Raw genomic sequence first — 25,332 nt, 5'->3', positions numbered from 1 at the left:
AAATTAAATTAACTGTCAAATAACTGTGTAAATTAACTGTCAAGCTGCCAGTAGTATTTGCTTATTGATCTGTAAGCAAATGTATACATTAGACTGTACAGATACAGTTGTTCTCATTTGTTCTTTACCACCTCTTTAAAATATTCATGTTGTATTTCTTATCAAAAGAGGACATGCAGCATACTTGATGTATTACTTGGATTTTAGCTGAAGGAAGTTAAGGACAGATTAAAAACTTTTAAAGTAAAAATGATATAACCTATGTGTAAGCATCATACAAAAAAAAAAAAAAAAAATCCCCAGAACAACCAAAAACCCACCTCCACCCCACCTGAAATCAGAAAATTTGAGCTAAGTACTAACAGACTTTGACTATTGCATCTTCAAGTCCTTCCAGCAAAGGAAGTCCTTTTCTGATTATTCTTCCATGAAATTTATAAATTGACTTTGCAACATAATGAACTAAATACTCCAACTTTAATACTTTGCATTCATACCAAAAACAATTAACAGTTTTTACAAATAGAGTTATTTACTAAAACAATTCTTGTACAACAGTGAAGTATATCTAAATATATACATATGCCAACATCAAAGGGAGCATCAAAACAAACAAAACCAAAAATGCACTTTGCTACTGCGTACACTTTATTAAAACCAAAGCAGACTGCAGCAGGCTTCTTTTCTTTTTCATGACAAAGACAAAAATTATTTGGATTTCCAGAAGCACATGCAGGATAGAAGAACAAGAATTCCTGCCACCTTCTTGCCAAGGTAGCAGCATGAAAAGTGAACTTTAGATCTGCAGTTTTACATAATAGCAAATGGAATGTTTTTAAACACAGCCTAATTTAAGAAACAAGGCTTCAAAAAATGTACATAGTGTTTTTTTACATATTGAAGAAAAAAGTTCAAACGTCAAGGCCTTCCCATGTTTTACTATGGTGTTGGATAGTACACACATGAAGGTTAATATTCTTCGTTGCAGCTGAAAAAGGACTAGCTGTAGTGTGGAGTTGGTCAGCTTTACTAAGATTGAATAACAGAGTAAAAAATGATTCTGCCTGCTGTTAGCAATGGAGGTTTTTGTAACTTTTACTTTACCTATTTCTTTAAAAAAAAAAATCATCCTGGTTTTTAACTGGAAAAATGATGCTCCCTTGTTTTTCAAAACAGATACATGCATCTTCTCCAAAGGGAGCTGCAGTTATGTAATTCAAAGCGCCACTGTAGCTGAGAGATGTTCCTTTTCATTCTGTCTGTGAAACCCAGCAGACAAGGAATAAGGTAAGACTTTTATATGTAAAGACTGCACAGATATCTTTGAAACGTGAGTGAAAAATAAGGTGATATTAGCGAAAATACTAAAAGAATTGGAGAATGAGGTATTAAGCAGTTCTCCAGCGTAAATCTGATGTTCCTGCCATCTAGATGAAATCAGAGAACTATAATAGCAGCCTAGATTTGATCAGCAAAATACGTACATGCTATTACAAGCAAATTTAACTCCTTTGTTACATCTAAGCATTTGCAGTCTGGCAGAATTCTCAGAAGCTCTGGTTACTCAAATTCCTTTCAGTTCCCCCCACCTCACAATTCATGAGCAGTAACTGTACCATGAGGGCAATATGCTGCTCCACACCTGTTGAGAAGCAAGCAGTTAATTCTTATCTTTTGTTCCTTTTTACTGTGGTTTTACTGCTGTCCATATGTACTTTGGCCAGTGACATTAAATACACATCTACATGGGTACCAGTTACTAAACAGAGGTGGGTAAATGTTGCCACTGTTCCTGCAACTGCGCACTCTCGAACACGCCGCCATGACGTCAGTGTAGCAAATTTTAACACACTGCCTCAGTATTTTTCCCGGGATGCTTTACAGTAAATCTTGACATCTTTCTTATGCCCACATAAACTGAGATGATACACAAGGGTAAGCAAGCTTTGTTTATAGAAGCAAAATGCACAGAAGGCACTTTCCAGAGTTTGCTCCAGTTCATGACAACCAAGCCACTAAAATACTCCTTCTGAAGTTAATTTACATTTTTGTATTCCTTAATGAAAGGGTTAAATAACAAATGGTTATACAAAATATTATGAAAACATTTTAGCATTTCACTGACAATTTACATGTAAAGAAACAAGACATTCAAAAATTAGATCTTCTATTGGAACGTGAACAACATATCATTTCCAGGGATTCTTAACTTTCAAATAGATTAACTTTCTGACACTTTATTTATTTGCTAAAAAGCTTTTCGATACAGTAGCTGTACATGTACTTTCCCCCTCTCACCCATATTTCAGTGTTCAATACTATAGTAAGACAGAACATATGTGAACTTGGTCAAAACAATGCATAAAGGAGGACTATCAGAATAAATAACAGCAGAGAAGCACCAGGAGTGGCATCTCCAAGTTCACGATACCAAACCAGCAGAGAGGAGGTGAATTGAAATATAATTGCAAAATTATCACTTAGAGAGGATACGAGAGGATGAGTGAAGGAATTAGTGCAATGACAGCATCTAGCAAGGTAGGAAGAGGCATCACTTTAGAATATCTAGCATATGGGATGCAACCACCAAACAAAAAGATGAAATAATCTTTCCTGATAAATGAGATAAATCAACACAAAGCAATACAGCTCCAAATTTAATCTGAAAATTGCATCTGAAATGGAAAATGTAGGATGCAGCAAAAATGCTAAGACTCTAAACCTAAAAAACTAGTGATCTACTGCACCAATTGTGGACAATAAAAAATTATTCTAAGTCAACTAAAATTCACAATTTGTTACAGGAGATACCTTAGAGCAGTGACTCTAATAAACGCAAGAAGAAAAAAAGTGTCCATCTTTTTTTCTCAACTTTCGTTATATTCAATTTATAGTGGCATTGCATTTGAGAAAGTGTTTTTTGGTCATGATGAACACAAATGAAAGGTGATTTTAATTGTCTTGAAAATGGATAAATGCCCAAAATACGTAAGTTGGAAAGCAGAAAAACTTAAGATACATGTAAGTTTTCAGCGTTCAAAGGAGAAGCCAGGAGCAAGAATTTCTGTGTGTTAAGGAAAGAAGACTTCAAAAATTCTATAAACAAAGACAAATTAGTAGCAAAAATTATTTTCGCTGAGTCATTTCTGTACAGAGGTTCCATAGGCCCTTATTAGGGAACATGTGATACAACATGTGAAAACCTAAGAATACAAATAGTCAATGTCAGCTGGACTATTTTGATGCTTCAAGCTTCTCCTAGAATCAGGGCCTAAAAACTATGGATTAAAAAGTTATTTTCACTTTTGTGCTGAAATTATACACTTCTATACACAGTTTCTCTGATTTTAGAATAAGGTACCTAAAGCATACAGAGACCACTATCTAAATGATACTACATGCCCTTTCTAAAGAAAATTACCCCTTCAATCTATTAAAAATGATCTATGACACAGTATCTTGGATTTATTGGGTTTTTTAGTACTTCCTTTCAAATTGCACAGACTTTTGTGATGACACCAAGTACTGAAGTAATGACAGTTTGTGAGGGTGCTTAAGAATTCTAGAGAAAAAAAACCATGAAAATACTAGTATCAAAACAGCCATCTGGCTAGAACATCCACAACTGGAACATATCAGCTATGGGCACATGTTTGTAACCACCCCAGTTCGAAGTTATGCAAAGTAGTCATCTGAAAGCATTAACGGGCAAAATATCAGTGTCTATTAAAATAGTGAAACAAAGGCATGTTAAGTAACTATGGACAGATGCAGGAGTGTATGGGATAACTAAGGTCAGCTTACAGTATAATGTACAACTGCAACATTTAATTCCAGAAGCATCACACTAAAATATCGTACACAAAAGCAAACAATTTCTGACATACACACTAACGAGACTGAAAACACAGCTCTGATGTTGAAGCCATCTACTATTGCTTTAAGGGGAATTAGAGTCACTGCAAAAGATAAGAGAAAACCAGGATGCATTAACAGATTGAATACAAATGCAAAGTAACAACAGTCTTTGTACAAGAAACTCTGATCAAACATATCTAAAATGCTGCCTTCCATTACCATGTTCCTTTTACAGCACTTCAACTACAGAAAGAAAATATCAATGCCTTAAAGAGCCACCTGGCTAAGTTATTGAGAAATGCAAGGGTTTAAGAAAAGGCTAATGCATGTTGCTGCAGAAGAGAATTCAAAGTAACCTGGAAGTGAATGAAAATAAGACACCTCATAAACTATTCATACTATGGAAGGGCTAATAAACTCAAATGGTACAACTGGAAATTGAAACAGATGTTTAAGGCAGAAGTGTAAGAACAGTAAACAGAACAAATTGCTAAGCAAGGCCACAAGAGATAAAACAAAGCCCTGAAGGTTCGTTCAGCAAAGTGATTTAAATGTCCATAATTCTCCATATTCTAATTAAGAAGACTTGAATAAAGTAGTGTTATTCATGTTGTGTGTTCCAGTTTAAAAATCCATAGTTCCTCTTCCAACTCAATTCCTCTGTCTTTGGTGTAATCTCTACCAACACACATAGAATACAGTTCTGGTTCTCATTGTAAAAAACAACTTGGAAAAAATAAATTACATGCTTTTCATGATAAAATGCAAGATCCTGATCTGTTGCATGGTCCCATGATATGTTTAGCAGCCTCTAAATAGTAGGTTTAAGTTATTAATTATATCTGAAGCAGAATCATAATTTGCTGTTATCCCCCCAAATCACTTACTAGTTAACTAGTTTACTTTGGTAGATAAGCCATCTAATAGTCATGATACACTTGTGTTCAGTTCAAGAAGTAATGAAACCTAGACTCAGATAAGTTTGTAAATTCATATATAGAACTTAGCTTGTAAGTGTAACCATGATACGCAGAATTACTGCTTTTCCTGCATTGGAAAAAGACACCATATCTGTCATAAAACTAGACAAAACTATGAAATATGGTTGTCAGTTCATGATTAAAATAAAGTAGTAAATTATTTTTAAACATTGTGTTAAATATATTCACATGATCACCATAGCTATACGAAATGGCCACTACTGCAATCACACACTCTATGTACATAACATATATGCCACAACAGTTTGCAAGTGTTGAGTTTTCACAGACTAGCCAATTTTACCAGACATAAATAATCTTGTACCAATTTTTAGGCATTTTAAAAGGAATCAAATGTCCTAAATATATCTGTTCCTCTGCAAAATTAAAAAAAAAAAATCCTAAAAAGTCAGTGCAAATTGAACTTGTTCACCAAGATAGATTCTTATTAAGCTGAGGATAAACAAAGTTTAAGAGATTAAAGGAAGAAACTCATAGAATTGCCAACTGCCTTTAGCAGAGGTTAAAGAAGATTAGGAATCAGAAGTCCTGGGTCCTATAGCAGAGCCTTCTGTGAGTAACTATGTTGTGGCTGTTGAGGTGGCGGAGGCTGTGGTTGTTGTGGTGGTGCTTGTTGACTGCCTGCTGTCTGTGGCAGAGGTGTAGATGTTAAATTATAGTTTGGCACCTGGGACACATTAGTTCCAGCATTTTGATAAGAAGCAACATCAACAGTAGCAGGTGGTGGACTATACACTGAAGCCTGGTTAGAGTAAGTATTTCCAGCAACAGAGCCAACCATTGCACTGAAAAAAAAATAAAAGTTGAGTTAACAAACAAATTACCAACAGAACAGCAGCAATTTATTGCCCCTTCAGCTGTTCATTATATACACACAAAAGTCTCCTAACTCTGGACTGTTTAAAACTGTAGCAAACGAATATTCTAATTAAAACTCAAACACGCTCCTCAGATTTAAACACACCTAGCACACCTTCCATGGATTTAAAACTAGACTGTGAATCTATACTTTCTTATATTTTAACGTGCAACATGGAAGCCCATCTATCTTCCATTCTGCTCATGAAAAAAAACAAAACCCAACCATTTTAAATAGCAAAACAGGTCAGGTGCAGTATGCAGAAACTTGCTTCATCAATATGTCTTACCATCCCGAAACTTTGGGGACAGACACTAACAAATACTTGAACAACTCAAGATGGATGTCTCTCCCAACTCTATATACACAGAGAGGAAAAAACAAAACAAAACCCTCCTAATCTTTTCCTGAGGTCAATTCAAAACTTTTTCACACTATAGGTAGCTTAGCCAAAGCTTCGCATCTATGGGCACCTACCCAAAATAGAAAGCCACTTGTAGCTCCTTTATGTAGGGAAGCTGTATAAGCTTTAGTAAGTATTCATAGCCCATTCACTTCTTTCCCAAAATGAGCAGAATTCTCCCCATGCTTCCACAGTAAGATATTTGAAAAAAGAACAATACAATATACACTATCTCAGAAATTATGCAAAGCCAGCCAGAGCAGCAAATGATCTTCATCATTAAATGTATATTAAAAGTTATCTTGGGGAGGGGGGGAAGTCATGTCTACATCATTTTCTCTAATTTTTCTTTTATATAAAGAAATAAACTAGAGAAAATTATAAGAACAACAGAAAAGTTTGAAGTTTATCAGAAATTTTTACCAAATACATGACACCAATTAAAAGCACATTGGAAATAATTGCACTGAAGTATCTTTTAGTTGTGTTTAAAATTATACTTCTGCAAGAAAAATATCCTTTAAATATCATCTGTAGTCCTTTATGTTTAAATTTATTTAAACTTGAATAGGAAAATATTTAAAATTACTTTGAGTAAGACGTCTGTGCAGGCTGACCAGGCAGCACTGAGCTGGCAGATGGAGTAACTGTGCCTTGGCTGAGAGAAGAGAGCTGTTCAGGGGGAAGATTATAGCCTTGAATATGGCCCATCTGTGCACTCCCTGTCACCAAATATGCATTACTTTGAGGTTGCCCCGGATAAACCTAGGAAGTTAAATAAAGAAATATTAAAAATAAAGCACAAGAAAATTTGGTATTTTGGTATATCTGACTAGAGAATTTAAAGACAGCGTCTCAAACCTTTCATTACAGATGTTTTAATAGAAAGCAACTGATTGTCTTCTATTAAGTGTTGCCATAAGAAAAAATTACCAAATTTTCAAAGAACACTATTTACATTTCTAACCTCAGGCTCCAGTACCAAAAAGTTGAAATAGTTTACTAGAAGACTTGTATTCCAAATTCTATTGTAATGACTATCACTCATGTTAATTAAGAGATTCTACTTTTGAATGACAATACCGAAGGATTCAAATCATGTAACAAATAGCAGTCCAAAGCAGAATACTTTTTGATGCCCAGATGACTTTCACTAAGTAGAATCATTACAATGGAAAGCCAATACTGTACTATTTTCGTGCCATTAGTTAAGCTATCATTTCATTTACCTGTTGAGACTGCCATTGTAAAGTTGTTTGAGTGGGTCAGAAGGGAAAAAGAGGTCTCAAGAAAATTTCAATTGAAAACAAGGTAATGTTTTGCAACTAACTAGAGGAAAAGCTTGCTAGTAGATGTGTCAACTGTATTCTAAATGGAGACTAAATTTCTAAACTCTATGCTTTTGTTCAATCATGAATTATTTGGCTTAACACAAATTACTAGAAGAAAATATCAGGTCTTATGCACAACTGAGTTCATGTAAGTTTACGATATACAGCACTTTATCTTAAGATCCATGAATCTCAGATGACATATTCATACAAGGCTTATCAATATTGCAAAAGAATTTTAGAAGGCAGGAAAGGGACAAGAACTCCTAACTTTTCAGAACTTTATACTGGCTCATCTTCACCTCAAAATCCAGTTTTTCCCTTAAGAATTCCCAGAAATGTGCCCATTTATAAAACTTTGGAATCATTTGATATGGTCATGACATGATTGTTTATCACATATGAACAGAAGACAATGCTCCGCTTAATGACACTGCAAAAACATACATCCTCTTTAAAAAACACTGAAAGAAAGTACATATTTGTAGGAAGTTAAAAAGAACTAAATCTGCTTCAATGTTTATATAATACTGCACAGGTATTAATAAGCTGGTTTGAAATTTTTTTTATTCAAAAAGCAAGTAAATTATTGAAAAAGCAATTTAAAATGGTACATATTCCTATGAACAGGAAAAGAATACAGCAAGTGTGCATTAGACTATGGAAATAAGCATTTAAATGTTTAAAAGACCTTTTAAAAATACCATGCTATATGAATAACCCAAAAGACCTACTCAGAGATAACAGTCAATTACATGGAAACACTCCCATGAAAGAATTATAATTTTTAACTTCAGTAATTTAAATGCTAAATGATCTCTACTGGTATTTCAAAAAAAGGAAGCTAAAAGATGAGATTGATTTTAGAGTGGGGAAGGTATAGCCTCAAACAGGAATTGTAGTCCTTTGGTTCTTTACTTTCTTTGACCCACAATGCAAAGCCCTGGCAGCTTTAATTTTTAATTTTATGTGCAACTCAAAGCACAGGATGGGCTTCTTCCTTGATTGAAAGGAACTGAACAGAAAAGAACTAAAAGTGTTAGAACCTACAAAAGGAGAACACCCTTGCAGCTTGCAGCTGAAAACAAAGAATTTTTTTTTTTTTTTTTTACATACTCTGTTGCGAGAAAACACTGCTCTTTCATTTGAGACTATCTCTGAGGGAGCAAGACGATTTTAACCTAGCATTATGGTAACAAAGATCATAAAAAAAGGTTTCCAACTCAGGGCCATGGGGGTGGGAACAGAAGGAAATAAATTATTACTTGCAATCAACACACTCCACCACACTTCATATATCATATATATTTATTTTAGTAATGTAGAGAAGTAAACCATAAAAAATAATATTTGAGTAAGTAAATGTAAGTAACTTGTAAAAAGTTAGCTCGTGAAAAACTGCTTATCACTAATAATTTATAAGAAATCAACCATAGGTCAGTATGTACTTGATAACATCCATGGCTATTAAAGGTTACATACATACCTGAGAGCCAGAAACACCAGATGACTGCATATAATACTGTTGGTTTTGTAGTTTTGCATACATGGAATACATTGGGTCTTCATTCATCAATTTGTTATACAAAGAAAGAGCCTCCATTGCTTTAACGTTGAGCTCTGAAAGTTCTGAATGTTTCCTAGAAAATATATTTTACAGTTTATTCTACAATTTAGATTACTTTGGTACAGAACAGACAATACAGGGAACTTTCATGAGCTGTGATAAGCAAAATATTCTTACTGCCTATGAAGCGATGCCTGTCAAGTGCCAGAATGTCAAACAGTACAATACTATAAAATACTATGTGACTAGGGCAAAAACCTTTCATAACTCCTCCCAGATGAGAAGCTACTAATAAATACACCTATTTTCTTTGCCAGTATTCACAGAAATGATTAAGGTATCATTAAATAACAACATGGGTATTTCTAAGAATGAATCTTTATTTGAATCAAAACACATGACTTTACCTGTCTATATCTTCCAACTTTTCATCTATGAGAGGTCCCATCTGGTGACACATTGCTAGAATAGAAAGACATTAACATATAGCAGAGTAATAAAGATTTCCATACTGCAAAGTCAGAAAGCAGCTTTAAAATTATCAGACAGAAATGTGTAGATGCTGGTCCATTTTTTTTTTTTTAATCCATTACTATAATTCGTATTCCAAAAAAGTTATAGTAACAGAAGTAATGATGGCAGTCTCAGCAGTTAAATGAAATGATAACTTAACTAATGGCATGAATTTAAGAATGAGATCCAGCTGAAGTTTTCCGTAGTGGTACAGTTTAAAAAGTACCTTTAAAAAAAAAATATATAGTGTAACAAAACATATTTAATATCCAGGGAGTGTAAAGCTGAAACTATTTTACATAAAAAAAGAGTTGAAAGGTGATCTCTTCTTCAAGAAGGAAAATTTGTCACTGCAACCTAGATCATGTGCTCAACTAGCAAGACTATCTATGAAAACAATGAAGGGGAAAACAGGTTGCAATGATTCAAATCATCTGCATGTCAAAGACCCTCATAGCACATTGCTATCTCACTAGAATCCTAACTGAGGGAAGAGGGCTTTTTCAAACCATTAACATGTGCAAAAACCAACACAAAAACTTGAAGGTGCGTTAAAATAAACAAAAATGCACCCCTTGCCAACTTTCAGCACAAGGACATGGGGTTCATGTAACTGTCAAGCAAACCTCAGTTAACTAACAGAAAGACGGAGTTCGTCAAAATATAAAATAAACAGACAAGGAAGCTGAAAGGGGATACTACAGTCTAACCCAACTCCAGAATGCAAAATGTGCCCACTTTTCCAAGAAATGAACTATTTACTAATTAAGAGGTTTGTTTAATCCCAAGAGCCACTCAACATTCAAATTGAGAGTTGAGAAAAAAAAGATTCAGGCATCAATGATGGCCTAAATGCATTATAAGCAGCTCTAGAATACTGTCTTCACTCCCAGTTTTCCCAAATTAGAGATGCAGAAGGGGCTGAAAGCCTCTGGGCCTTGACAGGTGAAACAGTATAACTGATGTGTTCCTTGAAGGCAACTCCAGGTGAAAGAGGAGTTGTATGAAAGCACCCATCTGCTTCTCTGAGCCTGGGAGCAGTAATACATTGGCAGAAATGCTGGGAAAGGATGTAAAACCTGGTGTAAGTTCAGCCTATTTTTACATATAACACAAAGTGCTGTAAAAGGCATGAAAAGGATTGCTTAGATGTCTGTAAGGTAACATGATGACTGCACTTCTGCCAACCACAAACCCTAGTCTCCTGGAAGTGTGGTGATGAGCTCTCCAATTTAAAGACATTTGTGACTGGACATCTGGATGGCAGGAGAAAATGAAGTGGTTTTTTGCCAAATGTTGATCAAGCACCTGACACCACTGGGAGGAACCCAAGATCCAAAGATCCAACACACATCTATAACAAAATTCCTATAATCTATGCCAAAAATAGTAGCTACCCAAGGCCTACTTGAGTGTACAAGTAGTCTTGAATATGGCATTGTAGAACTATACGCAGCCATATGTCTGGCAAGCACTGTTGTAGGCAGCTGGGGAGCAACCATCTGACTACACCACAGCTTTCAGATTCTAGAAGCAGTTCCACCAGGTTAATATAAAATTCAGCATTGTTCTAATAATCTCCCAATGTGTTTTGACAAGAGATCTTAATGTAAGCCATAGCTGGAGGTTGGTTGACAAGCATACCTTTAATTTCTTTGCCTCTGTCCTGGACCAGACATAGGCAATCTGCTTCTTAGACAATAGTCTCTACAGCTATATTTGGTACTTGAAAGAATAAACCCCTTCATGTTTCTTTTTACCTGCCTTTAGCTTTAGTGGAACTAGAAAACATGCGGACATGTCACTGATGTGCAGCTCCTAAAACAGGATTCATTTACAGATATGATGAACGAGATGGGTGTGGAAAGATAGGAGATATCCAAGAGCTACAAGCTCATGCACTTTTTCCTGATTAACTTCTAGATAGATCTGGAATCTGCCATTTTCTTAACAAAGTCTGGTCCTATCCGAATTGTCAGTTTAAGCCAATGTTCTGTCTCACAATCAGTAAGTTTCTTTACTTCCTTCTCCAAAGTTCCCTTCCAAAAATTTTGGTGCATCTATCGACCCAGGTAGAACGGTCTACAATGCCCCTTTGAAGAGGTAGTCTGAATAATTTGAATCTAAAGGACGAGTCTAATTTGTAGCATTCTATAAAGTATTTGTTAATATTAGAGTCCTATAGAAATACACATGCAAGTGAAAGGCATGCAGGACACCCAGAGGTCTATTCTAAGCCTCAGCAGTATTTCTGTTTCCTCTCATGGAATCTTCCTTACACTCCTTTTGCAACTCATACTGTGCTATTCTATGAAGGAAAGGAAAAAAAAAAAAAAGGATAAATAAGATTGAATTAAGTATTCCTGGGTCTTGAAAAGAAAAAGAATATAGAATATAGTTTTCTTGAGAGAGGAGTGGGCTTGTTTTAAGTTAAAATTTTGCACTTTGGTCTCTTAGATGTGGGAAACAGAAAGAGTAAAGATAATTAGAGCTCAGACACTTTTCCTCAGGCGTGCTTGTGATGTGCACATAAAGCTGAAGCAGTTTCAGCTTAGTTTCAATTTTTAGTTTTCAATATAGGTAATTATTAGAGAGGAAAACAACAACAACAAAAAAAAAACCATGAGGTTTTCTTACTCTCAAGATGAAGCAGTTCTGGGAGGTCTGGCTGGTCATCAGATGGATCTGCACTTTGTAACATCTGCAACAGTTGGTCCATTTTATCCTACAACACAAATGGTATAATTAGGGCATATGTGGGGGAGAAGAATTAACACTTTCAGGATTGTAAATTAAAGCAGCTATTTACAACAGCTATTTGGATCTTTTGGGACTTAGAAATCACCTAGATTAACTTTAAGAAAATATGCTACTTTACAGGAATGAATATGCTTGAACAAGGAAAAGCCAAATAATAAAAGTTGTTAATAACAAGTGGAATGCAGAATACCCTTTTATTCCTAGAAGTCCTTCTAAACAGTATTTCCTGAGCAGTTTGTTTTTCCATTCTAGTTATTACATAGGCAATACCACCACCTAGTGGGATTAGTGGAAATGTTTTGACAGAACACATTGAGAGAGTACTTTAAAAAGAAATGGGTGCTTGAAACTAAATTCACTGAAAAACTATCCTGCATTTTGTAAGTGTATGAGGCCTATCAGCACATGAGCAAAGTCATTACTAATATATATGAAAGGGTTTTTTTAAGATGATGTTTGGAGAGGTTGTATGGTTGCCTTCAGAATAAGTCATCCTTGATTAACCAGTTTAAGTGCAACCCATTTATGAAAATACCAAAGGGCAGAAAATGAACAGGCATAAACTCTTTGAAAAGTATGCCTTGGAGTGAACTATACTGCTTCACCAAACATTACATGTAAATGATTAAAAATCACTTTTTATCTGAATGCTATCAAATAAATAGCCTTTAACAGTCCAGAGTTATATAGGTTGTATCAAAGTGGAAAATAAATCCATGCTTTTTCCTCCTTAACCCCAGGAAAGGCAGGAAGAAGCCAAATTAACTACTTCCTTAAAAATTATACTATGGTAATTTTAAAAACAAAACAAGACACTAAAACACAAACTGACATGGAATCACAGAAGACAAAAGCTGGAAGGCACCTCAAGGCAGGCCTAAGATAAGCTATTTCAGTAGATTACAAACTAATATCTCTTGGGAGGAAGAGTATTTGAGGAAGGCATTAAATAGGACTTTAGGAAGGCAGTAACTGATTTTTCATGTCAAAAAACAATGACAGAACCCTAGCTGAGAAAGAAATGGAAGGTTGTGAGAGAGAAAGGGAAAAATTCTGAAGAGAACAATTCTAAGACGCCTGGGAGGGAGGGGGCGGGGGGGAAGAAAAAAAAAAAAAGAGGGCAGGGGAAAAACATCCTGGGCTGAGAGTTCCTGGGAACCTTGCAGAATCACTGCAGTGAGATTGTGCAAATCTTACTATATTACTTACAGAGCAACAAAAAGCTCACAGTTTTCAGAGAAAGAAAGAGATCTTTCATACTGGGGGAAAACAGTGGTGGTTATACTGGAAATAAATCTAAGACAGCATTCAAGATGGGTATGTCTGAGGTATCCTGAAGTACTTAATGCAAAACTTGAAAGCAAACGTGTCACTGCACACCAAGCTTCTAATTTCGAGGTGAACAGTTGCACAATCCTGGAGTAGGGCCCTAAATGGAATGCAGTTTCCAAATTCAGTTTCAGAAATTCCTAAGAACTTCAAGACACATGAACAAAGAATACTGCAGGTTGTGGGTTTGTTTTTTTTTTAATTTTATCAACTTTGCCTTCCCATTCTCTTTTGATTATGTTCTCTTGATATTTCAAATTGGTTTTGAAGTATAGGATGAAAGGGTTAAACATCACATATTTAAATGTACCAGCAGTTGAAAATCAGTGCTTTTATCATGCTTACTTCATCGATATAAACTGGTTCAGGCTCAGGTTCTATTGTCTCTACTTGAACTTCATCACTGAACTGCACTGTTTTCTTCTCAGCTTTCACTATAAGATAAACAGGCAGATTTTATTTTATAAAATGAAAATAAACAAAATAATGACATGTTATACAGCTAGCATGTTGCCTACATTCTTTGCATTTGAAACATTTACTGTGAAAATTTTAAAAATTAGTATTTTGTTGACATTTGAAGGCCAAAACCATCTCCATAGATTTAGACAAGTTTCTTAAACAAATTTATAAATTGCATAAAAAAAGACATCAGTTCACTCAATGTCAATAGAAACATGTTTTAGCAAGTAAATGTCTTTATCATAGTCTCCCTGCACATAGCATGCTTATTAATAAGTCATCAGGAAAACAGACTTGAGAGAGCGATTGGAAGAAATAGAGCTAATGAGTCAGGTTATAGAGAAAACATCTATGACAAACTGGAACCTTCCCTTCTCCAGAGCAAAGTATAGAATCGAAAGTTCTCAAGTTTTACTATTCCTTTCTGCAGTGGAAGCCACAACAAAAAAACTGCCAAATACTACTCTTATCATACTACTCCTATCAGTCTTAATATAGAACAGATGACTCCTACAGCATGTAATTCTGCTGACCTGCTTATACCTTTGACACACTCATCTTGATATCACAGGAGAGTAACCTTGCAAATTCATCAGATTTACAGAAATCAATTCTAGAATCTTAAAATCTTGTCTAATATTTAATATTTTTATTAAATATTTAGAGTAGGTTAGACTAATGTAAGTAGATACAAGAAGATAACCAGTATGCAGAAAAAAACCCTCCTTCCATTAAGCACACATACATACCTACAGTATGTAGGTTTCTTGAATTGTTTAAACAGTGGTAATCTGTCTCCAACTCCTACCTGCCCTGGGGGCCTTCAGTTTCACCTTGATTAGATATGTACCATTGCAACCAAGCAAAAAGGCAATTTGGAACAAAACTGCTGTTGTCTACATTTACCTAGGTGTCAGTGGAGTTGTTAAATGAGTCTCAAGGAGCTACTGACAAAGCCAGCAGCAGACAGCATCATGTTTTTCAGCAGATGCCAGTTTGGGCACCCTTGATCTGACACATAAAGCTGCAACTGTTGTTTGTGAGAGCACAGCAAGGGCTCCTCAGTTTTACTTTGAGTATCCCATTAATTTGCAGTTGAACTCTAACATAAGGAAAAGGAAATAGGGAAAGTAAATCACTACAGAAATATCCCTTGGGCCATGGCAAGGCTTAACATATATATATATAAATGTAATCTTACTTACTCATTTCTGGCTCAGCAGAAAGATCAGCTGTTACAAAATTAGATGGAAATAATCCTATACCCTGATGAGTTTCACCTTTCCACCAATTTGGATCACTAAAGATAAAAAAAATTAAAAAAATAAAAATAAAAACCCCATACATTAAAAAACCCATACTCACATGGAATTTTCCTAAGAATTGCACTGTACAAGGCATTTATATTACTTGTACATAAATACCATTTGTATACACACAGAAATCTTTATACAAGAATCTTTGTGCAATTAGATTTGTATGTAAAAAATCTAGAAGATAAAGTATTTAACATGTAAATATATTTTATTGCAATTGTATTCCAATGTTTGCTTCTACATAGAAGACACGATTATTCCCTATTGATTTTTACAGTCTGATATACTTCTAGTAGGCATTCTATATCAGTTACCTGTCATCAAGGATAGTTATAAGTTCTCCAGCTTTAAAAGTTAATTCGTTGTCTTCAGCAGCCTCAAAATCATAGATTGCACGAACCTTTCGGCCCTCATGTTTGTGATTTGTTAAAAGGCTTGAGGTGCTCGGATACAAACTGGAAAGAGTTGTTTGCTGTTGCCTTTGTTCTTTTAGTGACAGTTCAATAGCTACAAAAGAAGAGTTATTCACATGAAAATTTTGTATAAAAATGGGTTGAATGATACAAACATTTAACTCTATGAAAACTTTTAGTATAATTCCATTCCTGTTGCATCATAATCAACTTCTGTCTTTCACACAGAAATAATGGTTAAAAAAAAAGATGTTTTACAACTAGAGAGCACAATTCTGCCCATAGATTTACTGAGGCTTTCAACACAGGATGAATAAATAGTACTTAAGCACAAATGGTATAACTCAGTAAAGTCATCCATTTTTTATTATTATATTATTATATATTTGTTATATAATATTATTATATTATTGTTATTACTTTGAACTGATCTAAAGTATTTACATTCTTACTAGCATATACATGATGCTGAACTTTTCCAGATTGCCTGAAACATTAAAAAGATACAGCTGTTCAGGTAGACACTGTTTCTCTGTTAGATCAGGAGTCTTCAGCCTGGATTCACAGATTCAGAGAATCACACAGATTGGCTGAGGTTGGAAGGCACCTCTGGAGAGTCATCTTGCCCAATCCCCTGCTCAAGCAGGGTCACCTAGAGCTGGCTGCCCAGGACTATGTCCAGATGGCTTTTGAATATCTCCAAGGGTGGAGACGCCACAACCTCCCTGGGCAAACTGTGCCAGTGCTCAGTCACTCTCACAGTAAAAAAGTGCCTCCTTAATTCATAATTAAGAAAACGATTTTTGTTTAGACAAGCAAAATTTTGTCCATTCCTTTTCTCTCCCTGTCATTCCTTGAATAATTTTACATTTCCTGGTCATTTTCAGTTAAACTTGACTGAGCTGAAAGGTTTCACATATTAAACTCCTCCAAGCTTGTAAAAAAATTATCATGTTTAAGAAGGGACAGAGCAGGACACAAAAAACAAGACAGCAAACATTAGAGAACCTATGCAGAATATGAATCTTTGAAACACAGATCCCTTTAAAAGTAGAATTTGGTGGGTCAACTGCTGAAGAAATCATCAGTAACATATACACATGGGTTAATGACAATTTAAATAGATCAGTGTTACATTAGATAACAGCTAAACAAAAAAAATTCTATCAAAGATGATATACTGCAAGCATCCACCAACTACTAGCACAAGAACTTCACTCATATAGTGAACAGCCATTGTTAGAACTTTAAGCCCAAAGCCGTACTATGCACACGGGCTAACATTTGATGCCTTTACATTGTTGAAGTTTGACCTCGAAAAACAGCATCTAGACCATAAAGATCAAACCACTCTAAGAATAACACTTCATGCATGTCTGGTATAGGATCATTAAATGACCTTTAAATATACCTTAGTACAACAGTAAATCATAAGAAACCACCCTAGTCTTGTATAGTGGGACTGCAGTGAAACATTTAACAGTCACTTATGCTCGCAGCAATCAAAGCCTTAAAGTATGCTACAGAAGCAATGTTCAAAGGAATAAAAGTTGAAAGTAGTATAACCCAAAATACTTTGCATGCAATTTATAGTATAATCCTTATTTTCTCCTTCCATCAAATGTTTAAATTGCAAATGAATGTGCTTTACTTGCCCCAGGAAGAGGAAAATCCAAGTGCGGAACTTGTATCAAACATTTCCATAGTGGAGCATGTCCTTAACATGAGATTTTGCAGATTTTTTTACTGTGTTGTTTAGGTTTGGCAAGGGAAAAAAAGTAAAAATGAGGATTTTTTTTTTTGTATTTTTTACCCATAGAATAGTTTTAAATCTGTAACCCTCCAGGAAGGGTACAAAAAGAAAGGAATAGAAAACATAACCACAATCCATAAATATACTATTCACATAGAGGAAGGAAGCAAAACATTTGTTCCTGATTTATTTGATATTTACCAATATATTCATCAGGTCAGCAAGCAAACACACTCACCTTTAGCTAAATCCTCCTCTTCCTTTTTGTTGGCTACTGTACCAGGATCTTTGGCAACTAGAGCTGGACTTGCTTTTGCCTGTTCAGCAGCCTAGCCAAAAGCAAAAGATGTAAAAATTAATTCAACAAAAAACTGACAATGCATTAAGTTCACCATTTTGATTTGTATTCATCTGCAATATAAAAATCTAAAGTAAATCACAGCATTTCACCGCTCAAAGGAATGTTTTATTAAGACAAGAAAGATTTTGTTTTGTTTGCCAAACCTTATATAGAATTCAAGACTACAAACTGTAAAATACAGAACTGAGGATAAAAAGAATTTGTGATACCCTTTAAGAAAAAACACAATTTAATATACCTGTGAACCAATAGCTGGGAAGGTAACTCCTTGCTCCTTAAGATTTTTTATCATAGCAGATATTAAACTAAGCTGTGGGTCATTCTTGAATTCATCAGTCCATTCCACCATAAGGGCTTTCAGCTTTTCACAAACTTTTGGATGACCCTGCAAGCACAGTAGAAACTAGTTAAATAACGTAGGAATCGGTTCTTAATTCCTTCATTTCAAATAATTTCATGTTACTATCAATATAAACTGTACAGACACTTTGTTTTGAAGTCAAGCGTATCACTAAGGGATATCTTTATTAAAAAGGGAGAATAGTACACCAGCATTGTGTTTGTACTAATGCAATATGTACTAGGCCCAAAATAGAGTAAAACAAAGTTATATAAAGCCCTGTGTTATTTCTGTATCAACAAATCTGTGTTTAGTGTTTCATTGCTGTTATTTAACATGAAAATTATTTTGTATATTTATAAATTAACACCCCACCTCCTCTGAACAGAATACATAGGCAACTGTAGTGTGAAGTGGCATTCAGGAAGTTCCTTCCACAGGCAGAGTCTTCCCAGTAACCTTGTATCTTTCCCTCTGCCACCAAATTTCCAGCCTTCCAAAGGTAGACTCCATTCCGCTTTCAGATTACCCCAATTCTCTGTCTGATTTACCTTTTCTATGAATTGTATGTATCAATGCAATACATTACCTTATTCAACACGTTGCTTACTTCACTGGCAAAATCTCTTGAACAGACTTCTAGATGAAAGATTTTACCACAGTTTGATACACATGCTCCTAGAAGCTAAAGAACGAAAGATCAAAACTCAGAGAAGAATTTTTGCAATATAACTTTTGAGGTATGAAAAGTACTAAATTAAAAAGAACCTACTGTTAATGCTTGCATTGCAACATGGGGATCTTTATGGTTCACTCTCTTCATAATAGAGCGGAGACAGTCCTTAGGTCTAAAAAACACAAGACAGATTTAAAACCATGTAGTTTCCTACTGTGCACATGACAATGCATGGTTAACAAACAAGCTCTCCCGAACATCATCAGTAAATTTTTCAGTAGCTTGTAAGTGCAACATTAAAAAAAATAAACACCATTAACAGTTGTAGCCATTTCTATCTGTAAGATTGTTAGCTTTCTCAGTTATCAAAACTCTTCAGTAACTTACATTACCTTTTGTAGTTAGTGAGAATTACTGTAAATACTCCAGAAAGATAAAAAAATCCCTTAGAGAACTGTAATTCTCTGTAGTCCATGCACTTACTACTCCTCTGTATTTTGCACACATATCTAAGAACATTTGCTTACATACCGATTACAAACACCCTTTTGCTATTTTTTTTTTTTAATTACCACCATTACATTCCTCAGGGTCTCTTAATCTACAGAATAACATTTATAAATAAGATATGCAATGAACCAACAAATGCTAAAAAAATTGTTAGTCATTTTACATCAAAGTTTCAAAACAGTTAAATACAGAATTCAAGTCTTACCTATGTTGTGGTAGATAGAAATAATGTGAAAAGGAAATTTAAGAAAGAATTTGAATAGGAGTTTCAGACACAGTTTAGCATAATAAAATCTGTGTGACTTTCTGTTATTTTGTTCTGTCTTTAAAGATGGTGGAAGGCTGAGCAAGGCTGGGGTAGGAATTATCATTGGTGTACAAGCATTATCTGTTGAATAGCCCTGGAAGAGGGTAAGTAAGGAAAGAGGGAAAATGAAAGTAAGTTTAAACTGAGAGATTTTATGCATTTCTGGAATATTTGTAGTAACTGTTCTTGTTGGAAGCAGAATTATTTTTCTGTTGAACTGATATCCAAGAACTAACATGAAACTTAGGTATAAGTTACACCACTGCTTGGCTATACTATATTTGGCAATGTCTACATTTTACAGAAATGTCCACCTCATTTAGTAGTACTAATTCTAGAAAATGCTGTCACACTGCAAGACTACATATCACTTAATGTATACCTTCATATAACCAATTATTACAAATGAAGGCTATAAGGCAAGCACTGCCTGTTATCTATTAATTATCCAAGACTTCTCATATGTTCACTTTAATTGAGAAAGAATCCATGTTAAAATTTTCAGAAATAACTGCTTTTTTTAACAATTTATGAGTAGGACTATCAATGTGATATGAGTGCAAGCACCAAAAAATGCATGTCCATTAATAGTTAAGCCAGTATTTATAAAGGGAGGATGCAGGATCAAGAGCTTAGCAGTTCAGGAAGAGAACCACTAGCCTAAGATTTTTTTAAGGAATCCAAAACCTTATTAAAAAGTAATAAAGTAACAAGAAAGCCTCAAAACCAAATGATCTTCCACATATCAAGTACAACTTTGAAAAGGTTAAAAAAACAAGAAACCCTTCAGTAATTCACAAACACACCTTAAAAAAAAACCCCTGTTTTCTCATATATTCAACAGAAATGATCAATATTTGAGTGTTAATGTTTTAACATTCTCAAATGTTTAAAAAAAATCTTCTGATTACTTCTACACCAAAAAAAAAAGTAATCCAGGCTTACCAATGTTTAGTCACACAAAGAATCCCTATTCTAGACAGAACTGTAATTCTTATTTTTACTTCAAATTAATTTATCATACAATTTAGTTTGTAAATTATGAGAAGCACTATACAGAAATCAGAAGGAAGGCATGTACCCCATGAGAACAGAATTCTATTTATTAGGCATCTCTCCAGACCATGCTACACAAATACCAGATGACAGTTGTGCACCAATGATTCTACAATCAAAATTTCAGAGGCAGCGGAATGAGTGGGAATAACAAATCATAAGGGGTAAAATAGGACAAGATGCAATAGAAGCTATGGTATTATATACTAATATATCACAAAAATTCACAATAAATTTCAGGTTTAGTTTTAGAGAGTAAAAAATAGTGTATTTGATTATATTTTATTTAACAAAGACAAAATTAACAGTAATTGGAATCTAAAATACTACTCTGCACAAAACTTTTCATATATTTTCAGGAATTTACTATTCATTTACAGTCCAAGGTAACTGACTGTGGGGCTCAAGACTTCACATGTAACTCAGTTTTCCTCCTTGCTCCTTTAGAAACAAGCTGTCAGCCTGTTAGATACACACTGCAATGACTCTATAAAGTGCTACTGAGATTGGTTTTGTTTCCCCCCCACCCCCCCACCCCCAACTTACCCAACACAACTTAGTTTGGAAGACTATCAAGTAAGCAATTTTACTGTCCTCTCTTGTATGAACAGGCACAAAAACAGTCAAAGAAGGATCAGCTAACCAGAATACTGACTCACTGAGGCAGTGATTAATCCACAAGGAATCGGGACAAAGTTAGGCAAGCAGCAATACAGACAAACCATTTCTCAATGACAATTTCTCAATACCCACCCCCAATAGAGTGCTGCAATGAGCATTTCTATTTTCTCAATCACGGGTGTCTTCCCCCAGTCACTGACTTTATTATTTTTCAGCCATCATTTTTATTAAGTAACTCTTCTGGAGAAAAAATGAAGTTGTAGTAGTTTCAGACATAAAGACTGATATGTCTCATTAAGTTAATACAAAAGGTACAATCATCTCAAAGCCAAATGCAAACAGAATTAGACTTCGGAACTGGCTAGCACTAAACTGACTAAGGAAGGGCCGGTGGGGTGGGGGCACTTCATGCTAAACTATACCATCTGTGACCTTTAATTTTCCCTTTTATTCCACTTAATGAATCATTCAAATTTTAAAATGTTGTTTCACCAGAGCTGATATAGATTCAGTTGTGTAAGCATTTTAATTGCAGAAAACCAACACTATGCAAAAATCTACACCTTTCCTGTAGTCAGATGATTTAAAATGCCAGGCAAATATAATAAATTTTTTAAAAATAAACAAGTTTTCAATAATGTTGAATAAAAACAGAAAAAAAGATTGCCTCTATTGGTAAAACCTTTGTTTTAATTATGTTTCCATGTTGAAAAGGCAACTTGCTCATTGAACTACCAATATTCCCAAAAATGGGATGCAAACAATATGCAGCTGCAAATTGAGAGATTAAAAAAACATGTTGTCTCATAATTAGACAAACTTTAGATCATCTTAAGAACCTGATATGCGAAACATGCAGAAAGTATCAAGTTAATTCCACACTACATATGGCAATACTTTATATATGCTATTGTAAAAAAGGCATATTATTAAAACTATTACTGAATTTACTGCCCTTCCAGTGTTTTCTATGAAAATTTTGGCATCGAGTCTAACCAACTAAATTTTGAAATTCACAAAAGAGAGAAAATAGTCAGAGAGATGCAGCAGAATTCCAACTTGGTGAAAGCTGTTTTAGTTGGTTGGATTAAGGAAAGAAAGATAAAATTTTTAGCTATTGGCGATTCTCTGTAACCAAGGTATTGCAATGTAAAAATTAACAGCAGCAATTCTGTTACTGAACTGTAACTAATTCATCTTAAGAGAAAACATAGCACCTTTGTAGCAGAACAGGTTTCTAACGATAACTCTGGATGCAAACAAGTTGCTGGCAGACCTAAATAAGAATATTTGTCATGTAGCACTATGGGACAAAAAGTGCCACTTCATGAAGCATAATCCCAGTCTACTGTGACTTCAGGTGTAAGGTGATCTACATCTAAAATGCTGCAGGCATGCAATGGAGCTTAAAGACTGTTACAAAGAAACCCCATAAACCAGAGATTTTTATAAACTAAACTTCTGTCAAGAACAGTAACTGACAGCTTGTGCTGGACCAGAATTGGTTAAAAGATTACAGCAGATCCTGGTTAAGAAGACTAGCATCCTTGCCACGGGAACTTAAACTGCAGGAGAATTTCAAACAGCATAGCATATCTGATTTAAACTTCTTAATGGGGAACTTTGTCTTGCTTTACCTTGCAATGGCATGACATAATCCATCAAAACAAAGAAAACCCACTATCATCAAGTTTTAACAGAATCTGAATTTAAGCAATGAGTCAACTGGCAGCCTATTACAAGCAGGGTAAATATTACAAAGGTTCAAGTCACAGCCACGATAAAACAAGTGTTTTATTTAAAAAAAAAAAAAAAAAAGCAAAACCAACAAAACCCCAAAACCAACAAAACCCATAAATCATAACAGAAATTCCAGCTGTCCCAGAGAAATTTATCTGCACGTTACCAGAAGATCTCTAGCTTTGCCTGAACTCCCAAGCATCCATCTCTTGCAGCTACATACATTTGAACACTGTTCAGGCTAAATTGCTGTGAGACTAAATCTTGCCTGTGGAAATGTTGTCAGTGATTAAATAGCACACTGAAGCCTTTAATAATATTGTTACAGGCTCAGCATCAACATGCTAAAGGAGCAGAAATGCAGCTTTACATACACAGACTAATATGAAACATTATTAACAACTTGCCAGCTGTTATCTTAACTACAGTTACACGCAACAGCCCAGAAGTCTCAATATGCCATGATATTTATAAGTACCCCTCTAGAGACCATCTCTAATCCCAAGGAATAAACTTATTTGCAAACCTGTCCTTTGGAACAAAAGTCCCAAGTGAGAATTTTCTCTCTGGCATTTCATACTGTTTCCCGCAGTTTTACAAGAGTTTTACTCAGAGAAGACTTTCACTAAACAGCAGCAATGTCAAAACTCTCTTTTTGAGGCTATTCCTTGTCTGAATTGTTACAGGGAATGTTTGGAGAAGATGTATTTAAAACATTTCCAAAGCCTAATTCTAACTACACTATAGATACATTGAAATAATGTCTTTAAACTGTATTTTTTATTTGTTAACTCAAATTATACTTTTACTTTTCGTGTCCAAAAAATGAGTGCATGCATAAATTCTATGAGAGAGCTCAGTAAAGAATCAATAATGGAAGCATTACTAGCCCATATTAAGATGTGTTTAATTTAATATCACATTTTCAAAATGTACATTTACCAAAGCCCTGATGTCAGAGAATAGCTTCTCAAAAGAAAGGGAAGAAACACAGAACCTTGTTGCTTTCTGTGACAGACACTAGTGTCTGGTAGTGAGCACAAGGGAAGGGCAGCAGATGCTTTATACCTTGGGTTTCGCAAAGTTTCAACATACAGTTGAAGCTCATACAGTCTCCTTATCGCTCAGCTGGTGAAATATTGGCTGGATAAAAGGATAATGTGGGTGGAAAAATGTCTGGCCTCCTAAGCTCAAAGAGTTTTCATCAGTGCTGCAAATTCCAGCTAGTAGGCAGTAACTAATGGGGTCTCAGGGATCTCTGCTGGGACCAACACTGTTAAATATCTTCACTAATAACCTGAGTGATGGGAGGCAGTGCACTCTCAGCAACTTCACTGACAACAGCAAATTGCAGGGAAGCAATTGGTATACTGAAGGGCAGGGCTATTATTCAGAGAGACCTGGACAGGCTAGAGAGATGGATAGACTAGAACTTCATTGAGTTCAACAAGAGCAAGGGCAAGGTGTTGCATTTCTGATGGTCTGAACCAGCAAAGGCCAGGAGCTGACCACCTAAAAAGCAGCTCCACAGGAAAGAATCTGCAGGTTCTATTGCGCGACATATCAGCAGTGCAGCCTGGCAAAGACAACCAACCGCATCCTGGGTCAAACAAATGGTCAGCACAGCCAGCAGGGCCAGAGAAATGATCCTTCCCCTCCATTCTGCACTTGTAAGATTCCATGTGGAGTACTTTGTCCAGTTTGGGGCTGTGTGCAAGAAGGATATCTATGCACTGCAGTAAGTCCAAGGGAGGGCTGCCAGGATGGTCAGAGGAGAGTCACATACAAGGAGAGATGAAGAGCTGCTTTCAGTTTTGAGAAGAGCATACTAAGAGGGGACTTTCTACAACTAATTAATCAGAGAATACACAGGAGAGGCAGCCAGACTCTTTCTTAGAGCAGCACGGTCATAGGGCAAGATGCAACAGGCAAATTGGAACAGGGAAGATTGCAATCAGATTGCAAGATTATTTATTTATTTACTTACTGTGAGGGTAGTTAAATGCTGAAACATATTGCCCATAGAAGTTGTGGAAACTCTGACCTTGGAGGCATTCAAGACACGACATGGTCCTGAGCAACCTGATCTAATTAGACCTGTTTCTAGTTGGGGCGGTTGGACTAGATGACCTCTGGAGGTCACTTCCAGCCTAGAT

General features: G+C 35.3%; 1 protein-coding gene across 10 annotated transcripts in view; it reads right to left on the bottom strand.

Moving 5' to 3' along the window:
* Positions 1-458: 458 nt before the first annotated feature.
* STAM (signal transducing adaptor molecule) overlaps positions 459-25,332 on the bottom strand; it is a 37,312-nt gene continuing 12,438 nt past the window's right edge. For all 10 annotated transcript variants that reach the window (XM_074865308.1, XM_074865383.1, XM_074865363.1 and 7 more), the window contains 12 exons: positions 19,039-19,114; positions 18,856-18,951; positions 18,165-18,311; positions 17,804-17,894; positions 15,714-15,906; positions 15,289-15,383; positions 13,967-14,055; positions 12,170-12,257; positions 9,427-9,481; positions 8,939-9,092; positions 6,711-6,886; positions 459-5,644 (listed from right to left, as the gene is read on the bottom strand). In XM_074865308.1, coding sequence (XP_074721409.1) covers positions 5,395-5,644; positions 6,711-6,886; positions 8,939-9,092; positions 9,427-9,481; positions 12,170-12,257; positions 13,967-14,055; positions 15,289-15,383; positions 15,714-15,906; positions 17,804-17,894; positions 18,165-18,311; positions 18,856-18,951; positions 19,039-19,114 — 1,510 coding nt within the window. In that variant the 3' untranslated portion in view covers positions 459-5,394. The remainder of the gene's footprint in view (positions 5,645-6,710; positions 6,887-8,938; positions 9,093-9,426; positions 9,482-12,169; positions 12,258-13,966; positions 14,056-15,288; positions 15,384-15,713; positions 15,907-17,803; positions 17,895-18,164; positions 18,312-18,855; positions 18,952-19,038; positions 19,115-25,332) is intronic.

The sequence above is a fragment of the Strix uralensis genome, chromosome 1, assembly GCF_047716275.1.
Source record: "Strix uralensis isolate ZFMK-TIS-50842 chromosome 1, bStrUra1, whole genome shotgun sequence".
Taxonomy (NCBI): Eukaryota; Metazoa; Chordata; class Aves; order Strigiformes; family Strigidae; genus Strix; species Strix uralensis.
This window is presented reverse-complemented; position numbering and strand designations above follow the sequence as displayed.